The sequence below is a fragment of the Anabrus simplex genome, chromosome 1 (genome assembly GCF_040414725.1).
Source record: "Anabrus simplex isolate iqAnaSimp1 chromosome 1, ASM4041472v1, whole genome shotgun sequence".
Lineage (NCBI taxonomy): Eukaryota > Metazoa > Arthropoda > Insecta > Orthoptera > Tettigoniidae > Anabrus > Anabrus simplex.
In genome coordinates, this window is record NC_090265.1 from 1,442,708,836 (window position 1) to 1,442,728,909 (window position 20,074).

The window sequence follows — 20,074 nt, forward strand, 5'->3', positions numbered from 1 at the left end:
AATGGATGTAGGTAAAACATGATTACAACCCTCTTTTACAGGGGAAGGGAGATCAGAGGTTAAAAGATCTCTGGTGCGATCAGTAAAATGTTTAAGACGATTATTAATTCGCTTAAATTGAATAAAAGAAGATTCACCTTGTTTCAAAAAATTAAAAGCAGATTAAATTTCTTCCACTCTCATAAAAATCAACAACAAGGACTTGCCAGCAATCTTCTCCATACTTTCTGGTATCACAAGGGATACATCCTCCTTTAATAGTTTATCTCCAGCAACATTTCTGATTGAGGTCTGATTTCTAATGCAGACTTCATATTAGGGTTCCTCTTTACAGAGGAAACTTAAAACTGGCAATCTCTGGGCACCCATCATAAGAGGAAAAAGAAAACAGGATTAGCAATTAAGAAAAATTTATAAACCAGTTAACAATAGAATTAATGAATGAATCAATTACTCGAGGTCACAATTTGTAATTCTCTGCTACCACTGTGCCGTGGCAGTAATTGAATATACACATAAACACAGTTACGTGGCACTTATAAAATATTAACAGTAACGTGAGAGGTGTCAGATAATAATGAACACAGTAACAGTAAAGCCTCAAAGCACTAAGATCAGGCAAGTTAAAATTAACACACATTGTGCACTTAGACAGTGTCACCCAGAAAAAATCACAAAATATAACAGTCACAAGACCAAAGCACCAAACGAATAAGGAACAAAATAAATTAGTACGTGCATGAAGCAATAAAAGGCAACTTACCTCAAAGGGGTAAATATTTGGAGGCTGAACACATTAGCAGAACTAGGAAACTGTGACCACGTCTTTTTTTAATTTTAAATAAGTAAATAAGTAATTTAAGTAATATTCAGTAAATTTTAGAGAATAATTCTGAACTGTTATCATGAAAGAATAAGACCAAGTTTAGAAATAGAAAATTTAATTAATAACAGTATATCTGTTTTTAAAATGTCCTTTAGGGATTGGAAAAATAATTGTTCTTTTGAATTGTTTTAAATTAATAGCCCAAAAGAAGGAGCGGATAGTTTAACAGTGAAATAACTGACAGAGATAAATGCAGAAAAATGAAACTAATTTTTTTAGTATGGTGTTAACACAAGAACAGAGAATATTAAGGTTATTAGGGAGCAGAAACCTAGAAGCAAATGCCAGACACAGAAAACTACAATTCATTACAAAACATCCATCTTAGAATATCACACAATCACAAAATTTCTTTCTTGATGTTTGTATTTCAAAAATCCATGGTATAGAAATAATCACTTAATTTTTTCCTCTCACTAAATATTAAACATTCAAGTAATCTTCTAGTTCTCCATAGAACTAGAAAAGAAAAATATACCTCTCATTAATTTAACAATCTGAGGAGTAGAAAACTAAACTAATGGGTGATCCACTGAACTGTAAACCTTTCCAAAATTTTCTCACAAAAGTTTCTAATGTTCACCTTATCTACATTATCTACATGGCTCAAATAGTTTCCAGTTTCATTTACAAATTTGAGTCTGTCATTTAAAGTTGCAATCGTTTATCTTTCAAAAGTAAATATTAGTATTCCTCCTCATCTAATTTTAACTTCACTTTACACATTAAAATTTCATCTAGAAAATTCTATCTTTTAATCATTTCCTCCTGAATGAATTAAAGAATAATTTCAAGACAATTGTAAATTTAATTCAAGTATTATCATTGGTAAAAGGCTAGATTATGCTCATTAAAGAATTAATCTAATTATGACTTCACTATCTCACATTACATTTACCGAGCTCGATAGCTGCAGTCGCTTAAGTGCGGCCAGTATCCAGTATTCGGGAGATAGTAGGTTCGAACCCCACTGTCGGCAGCCCTGAAAATGGTTTTCCGTGGTTTCCCATTTTCACACCAGGCAAATGCTGGGGCTGTACCTTAAGGCCACGGCCGCTTCCTTCCCACTCCCAGGCCTTCCCTGTCCCATCGTCGCCATAAGACCTATCTGTGTCGGCGCGACGTAAAGCAACTAGCAAAAAGCACATTAAATTTCTCACTTTCAACAAAATTGACAACTATTTGTGTTATATTATTTAAACAGATAGCTCTATTAAGCCTCTGCCTTCAAGTAGTTCACATGGATATCATCTGAGTTATGAATCTCATCCAGATATCTTAATCAGTTAATTATATTAAACTTTATCTGTCTCACTGTAATTAAATTATATCGATTGTCGTAAATTCTTCACAACCTGTTTAATATCTGATTAATCAATTAATTTAATGTCAAATCCATTTTCATTTAATCTGTCTAATTTTATTTAATCAGTTTCTTAAATAGGTTGATTTGGCTGTTTTCAGCTAACCTGTTATGAACTTCAAAATTTCTTAGCTAAGTTCCTTTAATTAAAATCAGTCTCTTCCAAAATATAAACTAGAGATGTCTTTTCACATAGAAACACTGTACTGTGATGATCCAAGTCTTCCTCATGACAGAAGATGAGAAGATCAGTCAAATTTCACAACACAAAAAAATGGCATGAATAATATAGAAATAAAACATCTACATATCTGCATTGAATTGTGTGGTCAGTTATCATTTACTTTTAAATCTGATTTTTATTTCTGTAGGTGTCTTTCATAAGTTATCAAAGACCTTAACTTTGGGAACTTTCTAGAATATGTATCAGCCCCATTAATTGTGTGATCAAAAAACATGTGAAAAGATTACTTGAAGGCAGGAAAAATATTTGTCTACCTAGCTTCATCTATGGGGCACATTATCTAAGATTAACAAGGACTGAAATTACACATCAATCCATAAAAATAATTAAATTGCATAAATCTTGCTTGGGTTTATTTAAATTCCAATTTAGTGCACTGGGAATGATCATTATCTAAGTTTGCACAGGTCATGCTTTATCACAACTCACACTTGTTCGATAATATCTCCAAACAAATCTACATTATGAGTCGGTCGGTAATAATCACCACCACTGGTGAATATGCTAACACTCTAAGACTAGATCCTTTCTCTTGAGCACCCTTTTGCTTCCTAGAGTATCCTAGCTGAACAACAGCCAATATTTAAACACTCAATCCTTTTATTCTCATATTTAAGCTGTTACAAACATTTTTATCATTTAATTTTAGATTATATTTTAGCCCTTTATTCATGAGAATAATTGTAAGATAACAATCTATCCTTCTAAATGGAATAACATTAAGACAAGTTGATATGATCCGCATAAATCTGTATAAATATAAATCTTACACGTCCTGATTTAACTCAAATTATACTGAGTTTTAACAAAATGGTCTGATTTTTACTACTTGATTGTTAATACATATTGGCAAAATAATATTGAATAATAGAAAATGCACACTATCCACTCAATTTAAGGGGACAGAACTACTTCATTCGTACTCAAAATATGCAGACACCATAATTAGATGCAAGTGAAAAGTTTCTCAAACTACACTACTTTCACAATACATCTTTATTGCCCACCATAGTACACACCATCGGTATAAGGTAATAAAGAAAAAACTGGTTCATGACAGGACTAAGTGCTTAACTATCATTAAATCTATACTAATTCTATCCTAAATCTGTCTGGTTGAGAGATCATCCCCTGGTGAGGAACTGGTGCCACCCTTCCCTGGGATGCCACGACCAACCATGTCTCATGAGGCTGGAAACAGACACCTCATAGACCCCTTAAGCTGTCAGTGATTAGTTTCCTCACCGTTCCTTTATGTAACAGCCCACATGTGAGCAGATTGCTAGCTCTACACGTGCTCTGCCAGACCTCCATTCTCCTGCTGAGATGGATGCCATAACTCTGCTCATCTTTCACTGTCTCATTGACAGTTTACTTCCTCTAACCTAATACTCTTCTCTACCTTACTCTACATGTGCAGATGTTCTAAATCAACACTTTATCTTGAGATAGGTGAGATCTCTCTCTCTCCCTCTCACAGCTCCACGTACACTCCACGATCTCACTTCTTCAAACTTATCTCTTAACGTTCATAAAAATTCCATTTCTTAACATTTATATGTAACAATATATAATACAACATATAGTGTACTACACCTTTAAGCATTATATCCAACCTTTGTATACATACCATCCAAATTATGTAATACTCCTTCCTTCTTCCTATTTACCTAAACCTTACCTTTTACTACCTAAGCCACTACCCATCCTCTCAGCACTATATTCTACATAGACTTTACACTACACATATACAAACAGTCCATTAGTCAAACTACACTAAATTAATAGAAAATATAAATGCAAGGAAAAGATCATACAAGTTCTACTGAAATTGGGAAAATTATTTACAAAATTTACTTGCATTTGCAGTGATGAAAGTTGATTGCAGTTGGAAAGGAAATGGCTCATGATTTATTTCATTTAGATTCTGCTGGCACCATGCTGGTTTAATGGCACTTCATGGTGGAAAATTGCCTTGAAGGGTGAATTCCCTCGACGGGTGAGCCAAGAATGATGTAGAAGTTCTTCTGAGTAACATGTCAATTCCATAATCCTTGTTGTGCAGGCACACACGAAATTGGAAGTTTCTTTTCGGTATGCTGAAACTAAATATTAAAATTAATTTCGACCTGAGCTACCCTAATGTATGTAGTCATCAATTATACTTGAAACTTAATTTCCCCATTTCATCTTGCGTATATAAAATGCATAGTTGAATAATTGAGTCTGGATGGGGTGAGTCTAATAGCTCTTTTAGAAAAAGTCACAACTACATGAACTTTCTGGGCATTGACAGAGTTTAATCTGCATTGTAAATAATGAAGTACAGCAGGTGAGCTTAACTACCTCCTGGAGAAAATGCGCTATGTTAAGCAGCCAATATCTGAGTTGTAATAGTAATTAGATCCTCGTAAGAATAAGATTCAGAATAAGAGTAAGAGAATGAGCATTAATTACACACGGTTTATATCATATTACAGTCCAGAAGGTGGGATTTGTTAGAAACCAATCAGGTTTTCTTCTAATCATTTTAAATTTTCATTGGTTTGAAGCTGGTCTCGTAGAGATCTAGGTGGAATTGACCTTAAAAAAGGTTCGCTCGCCACGCCGGTCACACATCGTCTAACCAATGTGAAATAGTCCAGTTCTACATGCAGCCAAGTGAGTCAGAGCATGTCAGCCACTTGCCTGAAGGTTATCAGAACCTGATCTTCACCACACCTGTTCAAAACGACCCAGTTACAGAAATTAATTTACACCTGGTGTTCACTTTACAAAGGAAAATTTAATATGTCCTCCTATTCAGTTTGAATAATGCTGTATTATATGGGTATAATATACTAAAACTAATTGTTTTAGACCATAACATTGATGTGTTTCAGGTATTCCTTGGAGGTGTTCCGTGGGATATCAGTGAAGCATCGTTGATAGCCACTTTTAAGGAGTTTGGTATGGTGCGTGTCGAGTGGCCTGGCAAAGAACAGGCAGCTACGCAACCTAAGGGATATGTCTATATTATCTTCGAGTCTGAAAAGCAGGTGAGACGTAGGACTCTTCATTGTTTTGGACTCCTCTTTGAACTAAAATTATCTATCAGTAATATTGATTTGTGATATTAAATTTGCCTTATTACAAAATTATTCTAGCTGAGAATGAATTGTAGACTGAATCATTGTGCTTCCCCCCCCACTGAAGACTTGCATATAAGACAGTAGGCAGTTACTTGTGGGGAATCTTGTAATGTTTGAAATTTAAAAGTTATTTTGAAATGTATTTTACACTGAATGAATGACTTTTTAAATCTGAAAACTGCTGCTGAAACTACAGTGCTTCGTATGTTCCCTTTCACCACCTCATCCCATGGTGTTCAGTCTACAATCCACTGTCGTACATCGTTCCTAACCAAATACATCTAAGGTAAAATTTGTTTTTCTTAACCTCTTTCATTTAATTTACAATCCTTTCATGTACTTCAGCACTTTTTTGCAATGTCGCAGCCTCGCGACCCCCAGTTTCATGTGGATTCCAAAATACATGGATGTGACTTTTTGTCAAAATTCTCACATACATTGTCAGGTTGTTAGAAAATTCCTTAAAGTTGTGTATTTCTATTGATAGAGTACTCTATTATGAAACTGGAACAGACGAATCCTTTAAAGTATTCAAAATGTATATATTCTTCCAGGATGGTAGTACAGTGTAAGTGAAATTTAAACTTAGTATAACAACACTAATGCATCAAGCTCAGTTATGATCAGTAGTATACTTTAATAATAATAATAATAATAATAATAATAATAATAATAATAATAATAATAATTAGTCCCATTAACTACTTTTATGTTTTTGAGATGCCAGAATTTTGTCCCGCAGAAGTTCTTCAATGCGTCGGTAAATACAGGCATGGGGCAGACTTATCTGAGCACCTTAAAATACCACCAGACTGAGCTGGGAATAAACCTTTCAGCTTGAGCCCAGCAAAAGAAAGAGGGGAGCTATTAGACTAAATTGTCCTGCCATCACTTTTTCAGGATGACTTTACACACGTAAAAGTGTGGTGGTGGTGGTGGTGGTGGTGGTGGTGGTGATTGTTCTAAGAGGAAATATAACTGGACAACCTTCTTCTGTTGAAAGCTGGGTAGACTCAGGATATTTTATTCATAAACTGGACATGAAAGTAATCTGAATTATTTCCAGTACAAATGATGGGAACTCTGGCAGGATAGCACTTACAATAAGGAGATAAAGGATAGGTTAAGAGTGAAATGAACAAAAAAAGGACAGACGAAGCCGTGTGTATAAGCAAACCTGTATTGGGGATGGGTTTGTATGAAGCGAATGGAGGATAGGTCACCTAGAAAAATACTCTTATGGATGGCAAGAGAAGCAAAGAGAGAGCAAGGTGGTGATTGTTAGGAAGGATTTAAAGATAAGTGTGGATATCATTGAGGCCACACAGTAATTTCTGCTGCAATTTTATAAAAAAAGGTTTCCTTGCCTACTTTTATCTTCTAATCTTCTCAACATTGCTTTCTTTGTCCTTCATAAAAGTAATGTTTAACACTTTCACCACTCTTTTTCTTATAATTCCAGACAAGTTTGTTACCACGGTTCTGGTCATCTTTTTTTTTTCATTCCAGAGAAAAATTCCTCTTCTCTTCAGCAACAGCTTTTCTCATGTTTGATTTCTTTGTACCCTCCCTTATCTTCATTCTGTTTGCCACTCTTTTCCCATCTTTAATGTTTCTCAGCTTCACTTTTCACTCTCGTGACACTCTTAGGCTTAGCGATAACATTCATCAGTTATGAGATTTTTTTTTCTTCCAAGATGATATAATCTTTAACTGGATCCTCCAAAGATAATAGTTTAGCCCATCTCTTTTGTAATTCTTGCTATAAATCAATGTCTCGGATCCTAAATTTCTTTTGAATCTCTTGCTGCCTTCTTCATGTAGTTCATTACTGAAGGTTGGTCAAAATCGCAGTGAAGTCTGCATGATATTTGGCTGTCCCAAACAGTCTACTCGAATCTAGTCCTGTCCAATCCCGTAAGTTCCTCAGCCAAGAGTGTTTCCTTAAGATTGCAACCTGGACGTCCATTTGCCATTGGTTGCTGAGTATATTAAGATAGCTTGAAGTTCCAAAATGTCTGTTCCAAAACATAGAAATTGCGTTCAAAGAATTTTGAGGTACTTTCGAAGTATCAAATGGCAATTTTAAACTGTAATCTTACAGGCTTGTATAAGGAGAACCTTTGATCTTCCAGTTGTTTCAGCATGCTTGCTTCACTAGTTTTGTTGTGAAACATGTCATTTCTTAATCCACAGGAAAATAGTATATCACAATACTGTATAAGACATTAAGAAAGCTCACTGTTCTTCATTTTTCCATGTATGCTTTTAGATGCGAAGTTCTATTTTCTAGTTTGCGTTGTGAAACTTAGCAGCAAATATAAAACTCTTGGAAGTTGGGGTAGAACCTACAATACTGACCATAGATCAGAATGCATCTTTTACTCACTCATAATAGTGTTCCTTATTACAGATTTTTACAGATCTTCCAAGATGCCCATCATTTCACAGCAAAGGATAATTAATATTTAGTCACAATATTGTGTTTGCAAAGTATTTTGATGTATAGGAGAATTTGTGTTGTTAAATCTCTTCCTTTGATGTAATCTGTATGTAAAATGGAATAAACTTTGCTAGCATGTAATAAATGTACCTTCAAAAGCTATAGTCACAGGCCTCTATTAGTAAGTTTTGTGCCCTAATTTTAATACGTTCTATAATCTAGGTTAAAGCTCTTCTACAATCCTGCACTCAAGATTTTAGGAATAATGGAAACTGGTACTACAAAATCTCATCACGGAAAATGAAATCTAAAGAGGTAAGTTCAGTTGTTATATTCTGTGTCATATCTTGAAAGTGTTTTGACTGTACTCTTGAAACCTTTGACATGTTTGTCAGTAATCTAAAAAACTCCTGTTATTACAGTATTTCAACTGCAGTTATTTATAACGATACAAACTGTCTGGTATTACATATGGGATATTTTTGATATTTTTTAGTATGAAGTAAGTCTTAGTCTGGGGCTTTTGTCTGTAGACCATTTTATTCTTTACCCCCTGCGGGTGGGGGACGCACCTGTAGAATACACTCGCGGTATCCCCTGCCTGTCGTAAGAGGTGACTAAAAGGGGCAACCTAGGTGCGGATATGGATTGCGGTTGGATATCATGTTGGATCTTCTGTGGATGGGAAGGGCTGAATATATTCACTGGTAATCCTTGCCTGTCGTAGGTGACTGAAAGGGTCATGTGGCCATGGCCCCCTCTTTATTTTTTGCTTTTTGAGGGTTGTTTGTAGACCTATTCAAAATTTTTGATGTGCATGCTGCTCGGAGATGGGCCTTCTACGTGTGAGACTACGCTCGAAAGCCTGTGTCAGTTAATGAAATGTCGTATGGCTTTTAGTGCCGAGAGTATCAGAGGACATGTTCGGCTCGCCAGGTGCAGGTCTTTTGATTTGACCCCCGTAGGCGACCTGGGCGTTGTGATGAGGATGAAATAATGATGATGAAGACGACACATACACCCAGTCCCCGTGCCAGCGAAATTAACAAGCGATGGTTAAAATTCCTGATCCTGCCAGGAATCGACCCCGGACCCCTGTGACCAAAGGCCAGCACACTAACCATTTAGCCATGGAGCCGGACGCCTGTGTCGGTAACCACCCAGGAAGCGGCGGGTGCGAGTCCTGTACCCTTGCAGTAGTATCCGCCTGACAACACACGTCCCCGCACAGCCGAATGCCAAAAGGGCATATTCGTATTGTTTTTATTTATTTTTTCTCTATATTTAGTGGTCTGTACACGCTATGGGGTACATGCTATTGTGGATGACTGGAGGGAGTCCTAGTACTCATTGCCTCAGCCCTCCCGTATTAGGCATTGTCCAACATTGGACCCCACGCAGTACCGGCTATGACCAGGTGGGTATTGCCTTGTTTGCTTGGTTCGGCTACAGACCCCCCTGATCGGAGTGGGTGGCATTCAGGGAGGATGATTTCGGGCATGGCGTCAAAACCACTTCCGTCTGCCTCCTCAGGTAGTTCGCTACCCAAGTCTGTAACTTTTGATTCCCTAAGGGGGGCAACCCCTTGGGAACAAGCGCAGTGTATTAGTCTGGGTTCCAGCTTCCCTAGGTTCCTGGTTGCTACCAGAACCGATGGGCTTAATTTCAAGCTGGTCAAATGACTTCTTTTAAGTCGACACATCAAAGTATATGGTGAACTGAAGGGTCTGAAGAAAATGCGCAATGGTGGTTTGCTTCTGAAGATGAGCACTGCGCTCCAAGCAGATCGGTTGCTTAAGTGCGACCACTTTGGTGACATTCCCGTCAAAGTGGAAGTGCACAAAACCTTGAATCTGGTTCATGGAGTTACTTTCCACTGTGATCTTGTTCTGAACACTCACAATCACTTGATAGAAGACAATGAAGCACCGTGGCATGACACGCGTCCGGCGCATTACGCGCAAAGTCAGTGGTGAAGATGTTGCCACGGGTGCGTTCATAGTCTCCTTCAAATTGTCAGTGTTGCCGGACAGTCAAGGTAACAACCTATCGTTGCGATGTGAGGCCGTACATCCCGCCTCCTCTGCGATGCTATCAATGAGAGATTCGGACACATGGTATCTTGTTCGTATCAGTTTGTGTGTGGTACATGTGGAAGAGTAGCTCATGGCATAGGGAGTGCACAGCTCCGTACAAGTACACTAACTGCTCTGGTCTTCATTCTCCTCGAGATCAGAACTGTCCGATCTATCCGAGTGAGAAGAAGATCCAGGAGATCAAGACCCTGGATGGTCTTTACTACCAGGAAGCCCACCGTAAGTTTAATTCTCTGAATGCATTGGCCAAGACATTAGACTTCAGCATGATAGCACAGTCTTTCCCAGGTTTGTCATTTTCCATTGAAACACCTTCCCAGAAGGTCACTGTGCCCAAGGCGGCAGTTGCTCCTGTCAGCAACTCCGCAAAGAGAAAGAGCTCGAAGGCAGGTCTATCCTGGCCTTTAACCACCAATAAGCCTGTGCCGGCTAAGAAACCTACACAGGCACAGCAGGGGAAGAAGACACCTCCTTCCCTCACGAGGTCGGTGAAAGCTGTGCCCAAGCCGGCAAAGGTGGCATCGACCAGGGCTGGGAAATCACCTCCCAGCCCGTCTAAACAAGAATCGATGGCGGGAAAGAAGTGCCATTACAAGGCATTCTTCCACATCTCCTACAAATGGGACTACGTTGACTACGTCTCGTGAAAAGGTGATGCACATGGATCATTTCTCTCCATCTTCGGATGGGTATGTGAGTGTAGGTTAGATACCATTACGCTGCTTCTAACCTAACCTCAGAGGTCCACACCCACACTATGGCACTGTCACAGTGAAACTGTAACGGTTATGATAGGCATCTTGCTGAACTGCGCCAGCTCATTAGTGAGTGTCTGGTGAGTATAGTCTGTATTCAGGAAACAAATTTTAGACCACGTCATAATACGGTCTTGAGAAATTTTGACTATACTCGACAGAACGACATTATGCTCACCGGGCTTCTGGTGGCGTTGGCATTATTGTCTGTTCTGATACCTACAGCGAAGAGATTCCACTAAGAACCCCGTTGGAGGCTGTAGCAGTTCACGTTCCGCTGACTGTCATGGGAACAGTGTGCAATGTTTATTTTCCACTAGGCCAGCCTCTTAGCATAAATGATGTCACTGATCTTATATATCAGCTTCCCCCTCCCTTCCTCTTATTGAGTGATTTTAACACTCGTTATCCCATATGGAGCTCTGAAGCACCTTGCCCAAGGGGAAGGGAGTTGGAAACATTAGTAACAGAGCTGCATTTATGTCTTTTGAACACGGGTGAACCAACTCATCTCAGTGTAGTTTACAGCACATACTCTCGCATAAGCCGGCCATACACGGAAAGGAATTCTGACAGGCGAGGTCTTTTATGATGCATACCGACGGGCTAGGGCTGCTCGTTAGTGAGAAAGGTCAGTTTGAGGCGTTATCCGCTACAGACCAGATGTGTTGTCAGCACCTCAACGGAAAGACCTCGCCTCACAGATCAAGCCTCCTGTAAGGAAAGCATGGAGTGGTCAAAGGCACTCCTAGGGAAATTTATTGAAATGTACAAAGAGCGGCTGTGTCTCTGACAATTAAAACATGAGGTGTCGCAATCAAGCGTTCTTTAGTATCCTCCTTTCATCCTTCTTCAGCCTAGAAGCTACAATATCCACCGTAAATTCGCTTTCAGCTAGACTGTTCTCCAGTAAGAGGTACGCAAAACAAGTCATTTTTTACTAGTGGCTTAAGTCGCACCGACACAGATAGGTCTTATAGCGACGATGGGATAGGGAAGGGCTAGGAGTTGGAAGGAAGCGGCCGTGGCCTTAATTAAGGCACAGCCCATAGCATTTGCCTGGTGTGAAAATGGGAAACCACGGAAAACCATTTTCAGGGCTGCCGACAGTGGGATTCGAACCCACTATCTCCCGGATGCAAGCTCACAGCTGCGCGGCCCTAACTGCACGGCCAACTCGCCCGGTAAAAAGGTCCATTAGGTATGTGTTGTGTATGTTTGGTATTCAGTCCGAAGGCTGGTCTGATCCTCCACAGTTATGCTAACAGCTGTCATAGATAGCCTAGGCATCACTGGAAGAAGCGTACTAGGGAAATGAGGAGTGAGATAGCTTCCCGTTGCTTTCCTCACCGAGCCAAAGTTGCTCGCATATCAGTCTGCCAAACCCACTGAAATGCATGCACCAGCTGACCCTATGCGTGATATTTTCATACCATTCATAACAGGGACTGGCTGCATAAGGAATGGTATTACTAGCATCGCTCTTACCTCAGTCACTTTCATATTGTCAAAGCCAAGGATAAGACTGAGAAGGATCAAACATTGTAACTACTGCAGACTATTGAAATACTGAACAGATAAACGTTGACTCAACTAAGTGAAAATAACAAGGATAATGGGCGCCACCTGCAAAACAATTGCAGGAATATTTAATTGTGTAGAGCAACGAGCCACTCTCTCTCTCAAGGCGACGGTCATCAGGCTGACGAGGCTCCAGACTTGCTTTGTAACCTTACCTGTTTGCTATATAACCCCTGAAATTAAATTTGGGTAACATACCAGGTTCAGCCTTACTCCACTGACAAAAGACTCACTTAAAGTTTGATTCTATGACTTTACTCCCAGAATAAGAACGAATATGTGACAAACACCAACAAAAATAAACACTTATGCAACCCACTTAGTGCTTGCTGTTTACATAGAGCTAATATACACAATACTATCCAACAAAATCATCTCTTCCCGAGATTTACTCGTTTGCCGTCTTACAAAGGCAAATTACACATCATTAAAATCTTCAATAAACATAGAACATCGAATAATAACTAATATGTGACAAACACCAACAAAATCAACACTAATGCAACCCACTTAGTGCTGGCTGTTTACATAGAACTAATATACACAATAGGCCTACCACCCAACAAAATCATCTCTTCACGAGATTTACTCGTTTGCCGTCTTACAAAGGCAAATTACACATCATTAAAATCTTCAATAAACATAGAACATCATTATACTTTTAACATACCTCCAGGTAAGAGCCCCTTCGCACTCCACTGTTACCGTGAATTCTAATCTGGTAGAGAAAAGTACGACAACTATTTCTCTACATAGGGATGCAACCTTCTTAAGACGAGCATCCCTAACCTTATTTACACTTCTTCGTCGACGTCTTGAAGTCTTTCCAATTGCTGGCTGGACAGAAAGTGTTACATCTCCAGAGGCAAGCAAATAGCAAAATTCTTCATCAACTGAAGCTGCATACTCGGGTGACAAGTTCCAAACAAACACTTTCTTTTTCTACAGAAAGTCCACTGCAAAGCCGGTAAGTCGTTGAGATTATACCATGTTCACTCCGTAACTGCGCAAACTGCGCAAATGTCGCTCCCGCAGACCAGTACAAATGAGAAACACACAGTATCAGCATCAGAGTCAGAAACACAATGAGAATCAGAATCAGAGTCAGAGTGACTCGCCGCACACGCGTACCCACTTATATATCCTTGCTCCACGTGGTAATAGCGTCCTGAAAAGTTTAGTGGTAGCAACGCTCACACCGGCACTTCTTCCCGCGTCACTCTGTCAACACAAACCTCGCTCAAAACAAAGCCCTTGCATTGGCTATCGAGTATATGATGTGACATAGACCGTCCACTCATGTATGTCCACATTGATTCACTCCAATTCTTCAACCGATACAACCTGCCGTACCCCGTGTTTTTAAGCCACCTGTTGCAACACATCCAACTGACTTCAACCGTCCTTCCCGATATAGTCGCAGTTTTCCCGGTTGCACAATCCTTACGGCTAGGCCATATTTACAGACTCTTACCCAAACGGAAATTTATACAAAATATAATGATGAACATATGCAATATTACCTAACTATACATTCTTCTTATAATATTACGTTTATACATTATAAATAAACAAAATTACATGATTTTAACCTTACAAACTATATACGAAAATTTCCTAACCTAAAAACTCGGGGATCGTACATACGTACGGTTACAACATTTAACGTAATAATGAGAAAAATCCATTCATGCTTTTTTTTTGCTAGTTGCTTTACGTCTCACCGACACAGATAGCTGTTATGGCAACGATACGAAAGGAAAGGCGTAGGAGTTCGAAGGAAGTGGCCGTGGCCTTAATTAAGGTACAGCCCCAGTATTTGCCTGGTGAGAAAATGGAAAACCACAGAAAACCATCTTCAGGGCTGCCGACAGTGGGATTCGAACCCACTATCTCCCAGATGCAAGCTCACAGCCGCGTGCCACTGACCGCACGGCCAACTCGCCCGGTACATTCTTACCTAACAGCATATCATAATCGCTGTGGTCCATTCGCAAGTAATTCTTGTAATCGTCCGGTTCATTTTCTCTCAGGTGTTGTATCATGTGACTAAAGCTGTCTCGCTCTCCTATCCATGATTTCATCCACTTCGATCGATTTTTTTTGTTTGCATGATTTAACATATAGCAAAATGCACATTCCAACAGCCGCAACAGCATTTATTTCCCCTCTGGACACCGTCTGCTTCGATGTCCATCGCACAGTTCTAAGTACGGCAGACCCGACCGGCAAGGATTTCAAACTAGTTTGAAAGGCCAGCGGATGAGGCTTGGCCTGCTGAGAACAAAGGGATCATTCCATTAACGAGAGGGTCTGGAATGTTGACAGATTATATTGCACAACACAACAGGCTTGGTGTCACAGTTGATGGCGAGCAGCAGGCCGGGTCTCTGAAGGTCACGCCTGGCAGGCGGTCTGTCGGATCTGGCCCCAAAGGTGAGGCCTGCCAAAGAATCTGTCCGTGTATGGCCAGCTATAGACTTAAGTCTATATAGCCTAATGTTGGTTCTGCTGTTTCTGTGAAATACACACGACGATCTGTGACAATGACCATTTTCCCATTCTTACTTTGTTAAAAACAAAAAATCCGTCGAGGCTCCTCCTCGATGGATTCTTAAACATGCTGATTGACCAAAGTTCATATCCCTAGCTGTCTTTAACGCCGATACCAAGCGGACCATAGACAGCGAATTAACGTGCATCCAATCCCTCCTTCGCAGGGCCTCCTCGCCAAAAACTCGTTCCTTGGGGGAACAAAGAAATTACAGGAGCTATCAAACAATGCTGTCGACCTCATAAACGTTATCGTAGGCAACCTACTGTGGCCAACTTGGTAACATTTAAGAAACTCTGTGCTAAGGAGCGAGTTCTTATTCGCCAAAGTAAGAAAGCTTCGTGGGAGAGATGTGTGTCGTCTGACGTCACATACTCCATCTCAAGTGTGGACTAAACTTCGACGTATTTCGGGTATCCAAGGATCCTCTTCTGTACCAGGAATTTCCATTGCAGGCAGTCTCGTCACCGAACCTCTCTTGATTGCTAACCATCTCTCAAGTCATTTCGCGGATGTGTCTGGCTCCGGCCATTACCATTGTGATTTCCTCGCTCTGAAGCGGGAGGCAGAACGTCATCACCTTAGTTTTGCCACTCAAGCTTCAGAGGACTATAATGTGCCCTTTACGGAGTGGGAACTCCACAACGCCTTGAGCTTTGCAAGGACATGTCTCCTGGGCCAGACAATGTCCATAACCAGATGTTAAAACACTTTAGTGAGGATAGTCCATTATACCTCCTTTGCGTCTTCAACCGAATCTGGATAGAGGATGAGTTTCCGTCTCAGTGGCGAGAGGGCATAGTTATTCTTGTCCTCAAGCCTGACAAACATCCTAAGTATGCAGGAAGCTATAGACCTATTTGTCTCACGAACTGTTTGTGTAAGCTATTTGAGAGGATGGTAAATCGCCAACTTGTCCTTGTTTCTCCAGACACCACACTTTTGTCAGATTACCAATGTGGTTTTAAAGCCGCTCGTTCGACCACTGAGCACCTGGTACACCTGGAGAGTTCTATCTAGGATGCATTTCTCCGCAAACAGAATTTGGTGGCTGTTTTCTTCAACTTAGAAAAGGCCTATGATACCACATGGCGATATGGCATCCTTTCAGTCCTGCATCAATGGGGATTCGGAGTTAACTTGCCGGTATATACTGCAAATTTTTTGTCCCTCCACCTATCCCGTGTCAGTCAGGAGGGCATATTCCCAATACTACGTCCAAGTAAATGGAGTCCCACAGGGATCGGTTCTTAGCGTCACTCTATTTGCGATTGTCATAAACGGTATTGTCGCTGCTGCTGGTTCAGCAGTAATACCGTCGCTATATGTGGACAATTTTGCTCTGCATTTTAGCTTTCATAATATGGCAGTCGCAGAGCGGCAATTACAGCAAGCTATTAGGAGAGTGGAATGGTGGACTTTAGAACATGGCTTTCGGTTTTCAAGCGAGAAGACCGCTGTTGTCCACTTTTGCCGGAAACGAACTCTTCATCCGGATCCTGAGCTTTTCTTAGGGAATGTTGCTCTTCCTGTAGTTGACACTTACCGATTTCTTGGGCTCCTTTTTGATAGAAAATTATCGTGGGAGCCACGTGTGACAGTTGAAATGATACAATGCACCAAGAAGTTTAACCCCTTCAAACCTGAATTAATTTGTGCAATGGGAAAAAATATTTTAATACTATATTTTGTTTATTATACTCAATTATGTAACATGATTTACCTAATTTCTCTGGCTGTAATTTCTAAATTGCCGAATTTTGATGTGCATAATTGTGCACAATTCTCCCCAAACGTTGCATATTCAAGGTGAACTGCTGCTGTTTGATCAGTAGTAAGAATTAATCTATTAGTTGTAAAATGTTTATTTATATGTTACAATAGCTTATATACAACACATTAGACACAATGAAATACTAGAAATATATTTTTTAAAAAGAATACAATCCTGTTAAACGTCACAGCAGTCTTTCGAAACTAACAAGTCACTTTACTGTGTCACTGTAATTCTGCCAGGACGATGGAAATCAACGAAACAATTTCTGTCCTTCTTAATACATAAGTGAACCATACATTTGTCGCAATAGAAATGTGTTTTCTGATTGCAAAGTTTGTTTTTACACCGTTTGCCTTCCTTGTTTCCATCTAAATGTAGCATGTGGTCAACAAGGTCTTGAAGAACTTCTGGAATAGGACGCTGTTCCTCTTTACTGTGCTTGGGATTGCTTTTAGGTTGACTTTCTGCACAACTTGGTCTTCCACGTTTCTTTGATTGGGGTTTTCCTGCCTTTACAAGACTTTCTGCAATATGCATTCTAAAATGCAGAAGATCAAAAACGTTTTTCACTGGAACACCAACTGCAGCACAGTCGCGCTTATATTCCAACCAACTGCAAACAATAGCAAAGTCAATAATGTGGAAAATAAGTCTCGAAGTCCACTTCCTTGAGCGAATATAAATACGATACAGAGCAATCAGCTGATCCAATAGATCGACACCACCCATTGCGTGATTGCATAGTCTCACAATCTCTGGTCGTGAAACTTTTACATAGATTTTCAGTACTCTGCCCCACCTTTCAACTAGGTCTAACTCACCAGACCCAACAAAATTGGAAGCAAGTGCTATTGAACGATTGTCCATCCATTTAACCACTACTACATCACCATCAGCACTAACAACTTGATCAAAACTTCCTTGCCCCTTCTTCTTCAAGTACTTATCACATAGGAGAGGAGGGTTAGCAAACCTGTTGAGCCGTGCAGTACCTCCAGCACATATCTTTCTGCTTTTTAATAGCTGAAGAAGATTGTATGATGAGAAGAAATTGTCGTAAAATAGTTTGATCGTCTCCGTCTATTCCTTTTGCTAGGTGTAGAACAACAGAAGCTCCCAATCCAAATTTCTTGAGGGTATCCTGATCAAGCTCAATTGTTGAGCCCTGATACACCAGGAAGTCATAGGCCTGACCTGATTTCCCACACAATACAAAATTCTTTCTCTCCAAGGAGTGGGCTTTCCTGTAACGTACTGCTTAAATGACAAATTTCCTCTAAAGGGTACTATTTGTTCGTCTACACAGAGGTTTTCTTCCAAACTTAACTGAAGACATCGTTCCCTAACAGAATTGTACAAAGGTCTGACTTTGAACATTTTATCTTGACATGATTAAGGTCTGTCAAGATTGTTGACAATGTGTAGGTTTGTACGTAGTTTGAAAAACCTGTCTCTAGACATAGAATCTAAGAACAAATTCATTCCAACGAACTGATACCAAAACAATCTAACCCTTGGAAGCTTCAAAGTACCAGTTGCAATGTGGAGGCCAATTAGAGTCTGAATTTCGAGCATATCTGGAGGGTTAAAATTCAATACATTATTCTGTAGGGCATAAATGTTTGTAAAATTTGCCATTTGTTCAAAAATACTGTCAGGAAGATACAACTTGAAATAATTGATAGGATTTCATGTGCACTAAATCAGTTTCGGATTCAGACTTGTGCCAAGGATTGTGAAGTTTGTCAAATGGATGCCTTCTCCATTTTATATTTTGCTTTTCAGTCGTCTCTAAATTAGTATTACTTGCACTATCCACATTGTCACTAGCAAAATCCCTATCCCAGTTATTTGCTGCACCATTTTCTTGCACTATATCTTCAGGCAGCACTGTATCACCTCCTTCACGAATAAGATTTATTGGACTGTACAGGAGGTTCCACATTATCATCTTCATCACTCAGATCCAAATCCGATAGGTTTTCAGATTCTAGGAGCTGTAATATTCTGTCTACATCATCTGCACGGAACACCTCTGCAAAAAATACACCTCTGTAAAAACAGTTCTATTGACACTCAAAATTCATACTGATTTCGAAGGCATTGCCAGCTGAATAAAGGTAGTTAATATCTCTAAAATAATTAAGGGATTAATTAAGAATTAAAAGATAGCAAAATGATAGGAAATATGATGATTCCACCACACAATAATATACAAGAAGTCAAATTAGGCTAGTAATACACCATTACTACAAGTAAACAATTTACCTAAACAATGCATCCTTTCAGCCTGGGTGGTCATTATAATGCACATCATTTTCAAGATGAGAAACTGGAGTATCACCTGGCTCAAATTAAGTATATTATGACGTACAACTATCTTAATAACTCTCTTCTGTAGCATTCATTACAGATATTTCAAAATTGCAGTTGGATTATATTATATAAAAGCAAAAATATGTGAGCTTACCTTGGTCAGTAGAGTAGCAGTCAGCCATGCTTTCTTCAATGTGGCTTAGTTCCCTGTTTTCCACACAGGAAGCACCACTGCTGTTGTTATGAGTCTCAGCTCATGTCCAGAATTGTGAACAAATCTTCTGAACGTTTGTAAGAATAACATGCTTCCATTTAAGAAGCTTTAAAACTGATGTGCATAATTATGCACCGTAGGTCTGAAGGGGTTAAATTTCATGAAGTTTCTTAGCAACACTACTTGGGGTGCTGACTGCACAGTGCTGCTATGATTTTTATCGGGTACATATATTATCCAGATTAGACTATGGCAGTGCAGCATATGAATCAGCAAGGCAAAGCATCCTTGCGCACCTGAATAGCATCCACCACAGTGGGGTTAGGTTGGCAACGGGAGTTTTTCGTACAAGCCCTATTGCTAGCCTGCTCGCTGAATGAGGTGTCGCCTTTACGCCTGAGGCGCCAACAAATGCTTCTGTCCTATGCTGCAACTTTGTGACAGATGCCACTTCACCCAGCTATCCTTGCGTATTTCACGATGGAAACCGTCCGCTGTACAATGCTCATCCTTGGGCAATGCGGCTGGTCGGAATCCGCTTGGATAGCAGTCCAGAATGTTTGATGTACCTTCGGTCCCTGCCTTGTCAGACAACAAAGTGGGGTACCTTCGTGGATAAAAAGACTACCTGAAATAATCCTGGATCTGCACACTGGCCCAAAGGAAAACGCGGATCCTTCGATTTATCGGAGGCTCTTTCTGTCCGTTGTTGAC

General features: G+C 39.8%; 1 protein-coding gene across 1 annotated transcript in view; it reads left to right on the plus strand.

Moving 5' to 3' along the window:
- Positions 1-20,074, plus strand: part of orb (polyadenylation element binding protein orb) — a 390,632-nt gene that overhangs the window by 286,421 nt on the left and 84,137 nt on the right. Inside the window, exons 8-9 of the mRNA XM_067153059.2 lie at positions 5,376-5,531; positions 8,290-8,382. Of these exons, the coding sequence (XP_067009160.1) occupies positions 5,376-5,531; positions 8,290-8,382 (249 nt within the window). The remainder of the gene's footprint in view (positions 1-5,375; positions 5,532-8,289; positions 8,383-20,074) is intronic.